General features: G+C 44.4%; 1 protein-coding gene across 1 annotated transcript; it reads left to right on the top strand.

Moving 5' to 3' along the window:
- Window positions 1–1,774: 1,774 nt before the first annotated feature.
- Window positions 1,775–7,942, top strand: LOC117491558 (protein ALP1-like). Its single transcript, XM_034141609.1, has 3 exons — window positions 1,775–1,852; window positions 2,297–3,214; window positions 7,874–7,942. The coding sequence occupies exons 1-3, from the start codon at window positions 1,775–1,777 to the stop codon at window positions 7,940–7,942; spliced, it is 1,065 nt and encodes a 354-aa protein (XP_033997500.1).
- Window positions 7,943–8,737: the final 795 nt, after the last annotated feature.

The following is an 8,737-nucleotide window of genomic DNA, read 5'->3' as shown; positions in this document are numbered from 1 at the left end:
AGCTTGCGCATCGACGCACTCCGTGAAGGTATTTCATGTTCGGGGTCATTTGTTTTTTGTATAACCTTGCTTTGTGCAAGTGGCAATTGTTGTAGTCTTCTCTGTGAACGTTTTTTTCGCCGTTATTTTTGCCATTTTCAGATTTAAATTTCTAGCGGAAAGCTAACCAGGAAGTGCTTCAGTGAATCACGTTGTCAGAAATTGACACCAGCCAATGAGATTTCGTTTCTTGGTTTAAGACCCCTTTGCACTTTCACGATTGGTTGCTGATACAAAGGAAATGACCATATTTGGATCCGATGAGATTGTGCAGGAGAAACGGAGCTTTCCAACGATACCTCTGATGACATGGTGCAAACAGCGGTCGCTGTACTTTATGTTACGTTAGAATGCTAACTTTTGGTGAATTTAGGAGAAATCTACAGACGCAAATAGACAAACTATAGTAAAATAAACACTTAAATGTGTATTTTGTACGTTTTCCTTCCAAAAGCCAGAAAGAAAACATGTTATGGAATCAAAATAGCACAAAATCTCAAAATTGACCAGTGCAGGAAAAACGATGTTTTTGCCTGCCGTGTCTCGCCTTAACAACAAAGAAGTTGATTTCACATGACTCCAGTGTGGAACCCCACTGCACCCCCTGGTGGATCAATGATCCATTGCAGCTGGCTTCACAATAATTAAATGTATTTATCATGGGGGCGGTATCAAGTCAGACTGGGGGCCGGCCGGCCATCACGGAACGTGCACGAACCGATCACGACCCTCGCACTTTAAACTGTCCAAAATAAGACGCTTCATCTGTACCACCACATTTTTTTTTTCTCTCTTCTTTTTTGAGAAAGGAAGTGATTATTTTTTAATTGTAAAAGAACGCAAATAACAAACACATTTGACTTTGTTTATCAATTGAAATTCCTGATGTTTATTTTTATATAATTGTGTTGTCCTTTTTTACTGCTTTATTACAGTATGGTAGGGGAAGATTTGGTCCTTCGTGGAGGAGGAGAAAATGGGTCGTTGGAATGCTGGGCATCAGAGGAACAAGGAGAAGACCTATCCTGAGGCTGGTTAAACAAAGATCAAGGCGCCACTTAAATCCTCTTGTCGCAAATTACGTTCGCCAAGGGACCACGGTGATAACGGACATGTGGAGGGCGTACATGACTGCAATCGCAGAAAGTGGCTTTGTACATTTCACTGTGAACCACAGCCAGTCATTTGTGAACCCAGACACAGGAGCCCACACCCAAAACCTTGAGCGGGCTTGGTCAACGTCCAAGTCCCAGGTCTGGAGACTGCGGGGAAACCGCACAGTGAATACTCTGAAGAGTCATCTTGCTTTCATCGAGTGGACGCATTGGCTGGCAAATGAACACAAAGATGGTCCCCTAGGCAGATTGCTGCATGACATACGCCACTTTTACAAGTTCTAAAAGCAACTTCGTTTTCGTTATTAGTGTCATTTGGATTGTTGTTTAAATAAAAATGTAAACTTGAGTACAAAGTGTTTGTTTGTTTGTTAAACTGCTTAACTAATGGTAAGATAATGGTGAGGAAATTATTAGTTAATGGGTAACTACTGTTTTTGATGCATTTAATATATTCACACATGCACACACACAAACACCTAAAAAACCCAATGACTGTCTATACACTATACACAGTATGTTTACCTTGTTAAACTAGTAGGCTTAATGACATGATAAGTCATCAAGTCACACCTCTTTGACAAAACACCTGCACCGAATTTCTAATCAATTACCGAATCATGAGGGACCTGACAGGCTATATAAGGTCCAGGCACACCTCTGATTTCTATCTCAACCACGAAGGAGATATTGAGAAGGTCAAACAATTTATACTGTGAAGACCGCAATAGCGTGCGCCTTGTGGCAGTGGCACCAGCTGCAGACCAACAAATGCCGTGAGGAAAGACGCCGTTCCCAGCGCTGGAAAGCGAGAATGTGCAATGCCATCTTGCTTCATCTTGAGGTATTTATGAGTGTTTGTTTAAAAATGTTTTAAATGGTTGAAAAATAGCTGGCTTTTTTCATTGGAATACAAAAATGACCAACTACTTGTTGTGTTTTTGATTATGTAGTTGTATTTATTCAAGAAGGGACAATGCACATTAGTTAACACAAGCACTTGAGACCATCAAATGTGCCAGATTTAGCCATAGCTTAATTTCTTATGACAGAATATTTATGTGCAGTTTAAATTGCGGGATAAAGGAGTTTAGTTTGCTGGATAAAGGTATTGACCTCTGTACATTTTATTCTTCCTGTAGGTTCAACACCCACACTCTCCCATGTACAAACGTTTGAACAGCAGTGTCCCAGTGCTGAAACTATACTTCGAGGGTGATGGGTGCTTGCTGAAGGACTACCGGATCAGCCGGGACTCCTTGGAGGCCTTGATGCGGTGTCTGGGGCCTGAGAGGAGACAGGCCTGGGGACACCACATTACTGTCTTGACAACCGTGTACTGGCTGGCACAGGGTTTGTCATACAGTGTGGTGTCCCGGGCCTTTCAGGTACCCCTCTCTACGGTCCACAGATTGGTCCACCAGGGAGTGGAGGACATCGCTGCTCTCTGGCAATCTTTGATCAGGCTGCCTGCTGGTCCAGAGCTGGAGGAGGTCGGGCAGGGCTTCCAGCAGTTGGCCAACAGCCCGGCATTCCGTTCATGTGTGGGTGCAATTGACGGGTGCCACATACGGATCAGGAGCCCATCCGGACCCAGTGGCCAGGATTTTCTACAAACGTTCGTAGGATTTCCGGGCTCAGTCCACGACACCCGTGTCCTGAAACACAGTGCCCTCTATAAAGAGGCTCTTTACCCTCCTCCAGGGAACTTCATTGTGGGGAATGGTGGCTACCCCTGCATTGTACGACCCATCTATATTGTCACACCGTATCGGGAGCCACTACAGGGGAGGGTACAGAGCCGCTTCAACTGCTGCCATGCCAAAGCATGCAGCCTCATAGAGCGTGCTTTCGGGAAACTGAAGGGGCGATGGAGGTGCCTCCTGTCTAAGGCACTGGAGGTGAACCATAACTTTGTCCCTGCTGTGGTCACTGCCTGCTGTGTCCTACACAACATCTGCCTTACTGCAGGAGACATTATTGAACTGTTGGAGGAGGAGGAGGAAGAAGAGGAAGAGCAGCAGGAGCAGGAGGGGGTAGAGAGGTCTCCACCTCGTCCTGTGAGGGGGGAGCGAGGTGGACAGGGCCGGAGAGACAGATGCGGCTTTCACACCAGCGCTTTTCCCTTTCTAGCTCCGAGCTAGAGCTTTTCTGGTTCAGCTCCGGTTTCCCTTTTCTGCTCCCGCTCTGTTCACACCGCCCAGAGCTGCCGCTGCTGCGTCATGACGTCACAGTTTACATCGCTGATTTTCTCCCCACGGGTAATCATACGAAGCCAGATTAAATTAAATTAAATAACGACTTCTCCAACCTTATACTTTTCTCCAGAGTGCCGTGGTTCATTGTTTATTAATGTGTTTAAGCGGCATTTACCGACCGCTGCAGTGCTGGCTGCTCTTCCACGGGAGTTTATTCTCCCGTTAGCTTCGGGTTAGCTCACACGGCTCTAAAGTATTCACTGTCTGACTGTCACACAAGCAGCTGATACATATCCCCAGTTCCCCTTAAGTGAATGTGTGTCAGTCTGAATTGACGCTGTTTGGCATCACAACGCTGTTATGAAAGTTTCTCTGGTATAACATGGGTGATGTTAGCATAGCAACCGAAGCTAAACTGACTACTTGCTAAGCCGTTTTCTACAGGCACATTTTACCGGCGTATTTTTCATTATGATTCTACTTGTGATAGTCGGACATGACAACCTGTGCAGCCCATGTATTGATTCCATCCAATAGCTGCTATAATAAAAAACAAAACGTCTGCCTGCTCTCCACAATGATCAATAACAGCGAACGGATGGTCAAAGTAAGGTACAAATAAACAGAATCACACGAAGCCTGGTTAGTGTTGCCTGACTTTATAAAGTGTGTTTTTTTTTATAAGTGTGTGGTTGCCTTCTAGTCACTTTGCTCAGCGCTACTGCTTGTAGGCAGGCATGACGAGACTCTTCAGTCGACCCATGTTCAGGGGAGGTGGGTTTAGTTTCCTGCACGCCTGACGTAAGAGACGTAAGCGACGCCGCCTCTTAGCTCCGAAGCTCTTGTTTCTAGACCGACAATTTTTTTCTCTCCCTGAGAGCTGGGTTTTTGCTCTCTGTAAGGTTCTCTCAAACTTGGTAACTATTGCTTGAATCTCTGTGTATTGAATGCTGAGTGATGCAAGTTTTAAAGGGGATTTCTAACTGATCATTCTGAGGAGCAAACCTCTTAAATGTGTCAGGCTATAGGCTGTGAATGTTAGAACCTTCGATCCACGAGGAGATCCCTCTGGGTTCTGTCGGAATTCAAACTGATCATTCTGAGGAGCTAACCTCTTAAATGTGTCAGGCTATAGGCTGTGAATGTTAGAACCTTCGATCCACAAGGAGATCCCTCTGGGTTCTGTCGGAATTCAATCTGAACATTTTGAGGAACTGACCTCTTACATGTGTCAGGCCATAGTGTGTGGATGTTAACCCCGTCGATCTGTGAGGAAATTCCTTTTGGATTTTGTCGGAAGACTTTAATGTGTGAACTATGAATTAAGGTTTTAGATTAGAAAATAACCCCAGCATGATATGTTTAGTATGATTATAATGTTGTAACGAGAGAAGGTAAAAACCCTGTATAAGTTTGGACCTATTTTTCTTCAATTAAACTGATCCCACCTTTTGGACTGGGACAACTTAAAAGACATCTGCGCTCTCCTCTCCTGCTTCAAAGGTAAGATTGCACACTGCCACACTCACACTTAGGTAGGGCCACACCTCATTTACTGATATCAAAATCCTTCGGGATCGCTTAAACAGATTAAGAGCGTCGTCTGAATTGAAACAGCAGTTAATTGAACCTGGTTCTTCAGGAGTTAATAGAGGTGAGATCTTGCTGACGTTGGTGGATCTGAGCCAAGCAGTAAACTTACATAGACTCAATAACTTCTGTTAGGTTAATTAGTAGTCTGAGTAATTTGCCAGAATAAATTATCAGTCCTCCCGACTCTTACATCCTTCTAATTTGTTATTCTTTTCTAAATAACACACTGTTATTTACTCAACAATAGCACACAATTATCCTTGTTTTTATTTATTCGTTTAATTCTATAATCTCTGGCTTTTTAGCCGTTCCTCAGGAACTGAATTTCAAAATAAAGTCACCGGAAACAGATGTAGGCCGATATGGGACATTTTGAGCGTCATTGCGATACACACCACACACCCACTGAACTGATTACCCAAGATCTTCAGCTAGAAGCTCTGTGATTGGATTGTTTAGCCGCAATGCACGTTGGGATATGGTGTTAATGCGATATGAAATCTGAAAAACATTTTAAAAAAAAAGAATAATACTTTATTCCGAGTGTGCATTCTTTTCTCTTTGAAAGTCATCACATAACGGCATTGTAATACACAGTTCGGCTGCATTCAATATTACACACCTGCCGTAGTTATTTATTTATAGAGCCCTGATTAGAAGACTTCTGGACAAACTGGAAGAAATGCCACCGAAACTGACCTTTCTAGCCCTGACCCTCATCATCCGTCATTCACGCGAGGCAGTCACAATTTTTACAGGCTCCCACTACCTGTTAGCATCTGGCATCTGTTAGCATCTAGCTCTCCTGCTAACAAACATTTAGCCATCTCTGCTTATACAAGTAGTAGTTTTAGTTGTCTGCGGTCTGCGGAGGCCTACTCCCACCTGTAGAGTACGGCTGTGCTGAGGTGGTTTTCCCCCGGAGACGGAGCGGCTCCACCTGTTGCTGCCTGCTTTCCACCTGTCTGGTGTCTGCGATCTGCGGAGGCCTGCTCCCACCTGTAGAGTACGGCTGTGCTGAGGAGGTTTTTACCCCGGAGTCGTCGCGGAGAGACGGAGTGGCTCCACGCTTCGGGCTTGGCCTACTTCCACCGGGCGTGTGCTGCTGTGCGGAGGAGGATTTTACCACGGCTGGGGCCTGCTTTCCACCTGTCCTGGTTCTGCTGTTGCGGAGGCCTGCTCCCACCTGTCGTGTGCTGCTTGCTGAGGAGACCTTTCACCCCGGGGATACCACGGAGGGACCGGAGCGCTTCCACGCTGCTGCTTTCGCCTGTCCTTTGCTGCTGTGCTGAATTGCTCCAGGAACATCGCGGATACTGTGTGCTGGTCTGGGAAAATGGCTCATATCGGGATTCTGCTGTGCCTGTTAACTGTTTTGGACTATGAGAAGATCTCTAGTCATCCTGAGAAGTCTACTGGATTCAGGTCTGTTCTACCACCCGCAGTGGGCATCCCCTGCAAAGGTTCGGATGTGTTACACAAACAATTACCGTTGCCATTCGAAAGCGCTGGAGACGCTGTAGTACATATGCCAGGCCTGTAGATGGTGCTGTTCTCACATAATCTGCCCTTGCAAAAACAGAGCTAAAAAATGTCAAATTGAGCAAAATGAGGCATGGCTAAAATGCATGATCTGTTTGGTATTTTGAAAAGAAAAAAGTATAAATATGCCTTATATAGGTATGGTCCTATACTATATTATTCAAATATAGCATGATAGGTCCACTTTAAGCTCAAATCACACTCTCGCAGACTTTTCCGGTGATTCTAAAGTAGATGACAATGTATGTGTGTCGATTAAGAGGAAAAGATGCCTGGTTTCTTTGTTGTTATCACTCTCAGGAAATGTTCAACCTAACCCTGGTCCGCCCAGTAGTAGTAGTCAGATCGCTACTCCTGCTGATTTTAAAGCTAGGTCTGGGTTGGGTTTCATCCACTTGAATGTGTGCAGTCTGTTAGGTAATCTAGATTTTGTCCGCATTTGGGCAAGCTCGACTGACGCTGACGCCATTGTTTTATCAGAAACATGGCTAAATAAATCAATTTTGGCCTCTGACATTGCCTTAAATGGTTATAATGTGTATCGCTCCGACCGGCCTAATAAAGGTGGTGGCGTTGCCATTTATGTTAAGAATAAGTTCAGTGTAACCACATTAGTTTCCAAATCTATCAGTAAGCAATTCAAATTTTTAGCCTTAAATATAGAAGTGGCAAAGGGGCAACAGGTCATGGTGGTGGGCTGTTACAGACCCCCCTCAGCTGTCAAGGACTCCTTGTCTTCACTAGCAAATCTTTTATTGCAACTTGACTACAAGGAAATAAGTCTTTAAACTGGGTGCATTTTATTTCTTTTATTTAGGTTCTGTTTAATACACATGTTAATTTGACTCAGATGTGCTGATAATATCCGCAAATATAAATCTTTAAACTGTCTTTTTACCTTTAAAAGTCTGACCTCTCGGGGTAGGCTCATGTTTGTTTTCTGTCTTTCTCTATCAAAAACGTTACTCCAAAGAATGGTTTGGGATTTGGGATTCAGAGGCAGGCTTGAATCAAGAAACCACAATAGTTTTCTGCATGGACTGCCTTTTTTTATTAAGAAATATTATTTTGTAAATATGTTATTCTCTGTAGTCAGAAACCTAACACTCTAACAACCACAACATTGCAAAGGTGAGTAAATGTAAATTAAAAACGATTCACAATTTCTTAAAAGTACTATATTTGAAAATGATAGATTTATGATCTTTTTCATCGAACATATGAACGACTCAAACAAGGATCGCAGCAGCTACAAGAAATATCTTCAAAGGGGAACCATAACATCCTGAAGCTGAGTTTTCTCTAAAAAAATATTTAATTTTAACTGCAGTGCAGAACTCAGAACAAGTAAATTAATATGCCTTTTTGTTTTTCTGTGTTTTTCAGAAAATAACCACAACAGTGACAAAGGTGATTATTTTGGCAGTGCCAGCTTTGGAAGCATGTGGGCCTTGAAAAAGTCCTCAACAGCCAATTGTCATCTCGGGCTATCGGAATGATGACACTGTCTTTCGTAGTCCAGACCACTAAGTAGCAAGTCTCTCTTGCAGTGAGGTGAAGCTGACCTTGCACTTGGTGCCAGTAAGGATGTTCCTCACGCAGGCTGAATGTTTCTCCTTCCTGACACAGAAGCCCTTGATTTGCAATGCTTCACTAATTGTCATTTCCCTGGCTCCGTAGGGACACTTTACCTCCAGCACAGCGGAAGACCCTACCAGACCATCTGGAGATGCCCCCAACAATCCTGATTGGGAGAGCCACAAACCTGACTCATGGACCTGCATCTGGGTTGAAGTGGTGAATGCCCTGACGCCCTCACATTCATTCATAGTCCCCCACTGTACAGACAAAACACCATCAAGAGCCTGTTGTTGCCCTAGCACCCTGGCAATAAGGGAAGCAGTCACACGCTTTGACCTCAGGACAGCTCCAAAGTTGCTGGCAGTCAACCTTCCTTTCCTGAACAAATGCCAGTTTGGGTTGGTTCGCTGACCAGTGGTAGCCACCTGAATTGCCCTCTGTTGCTCCTCAGACAATGCCATGCTTGCCACAATTGCCTCAGGTCCCTGATGCCCAACATATTTGATAATTTCAGGAACAGTAAGTGTTTCCAAGCTGTAGTGTTCCTCTTCTGGCTCGGGGGAGAGAAGCCAAGAAATTCCTGAGAAACTGCCCCTGAGTCTGTCCCTCAGCCAGTCACGATCTTCGGAGGTGGGCTCTCTTGTCAGCGGGTTAAATTAGTTATTGGTT

The sequence above is a fragment of the Trematomus bernacchii genome, unplaced genomic scaffold (genome assembly GCF_902827165.1).
Source record: "Trematomus bernacchii unplaced genomic scaffold, fTreBer1.1, whole genome shotgun sequence".
Lineage (NCBI taxonomy): Eukaryota > Metazoa > Chordata > Actinopteri > Perciformes > Nototheniidae > Trematomus > Trematomus bernacchii.
Note: the sequence above shows the minus strand (reverse complement) of the source record. Positions and strands in the feature narration are given on the sequence as shown.

Coding starts and splice junctions, on each gene's coding strand:
- LOC117491558 (XM_034141609.1), top strand. CDS start 1,775: ATGAGGGACCTGACAGGCTATATAAGGTCCAGGCACACCTCTGATTTC. Junction 1,853..2,296: donor ACGAAGGAGATATTGAGAAG/GTCAAACAATTT, acceptor TTCTTCCTGTAG/GTTCAACACCCACACTCTCC. Junction 3,215..7,873: donor AGAGGTCTCCACCTCGTCCT/GTGAGGGGGGAG, acceptor TGTGTTTTTCAG/AAAATAACCACAACAGTGAC.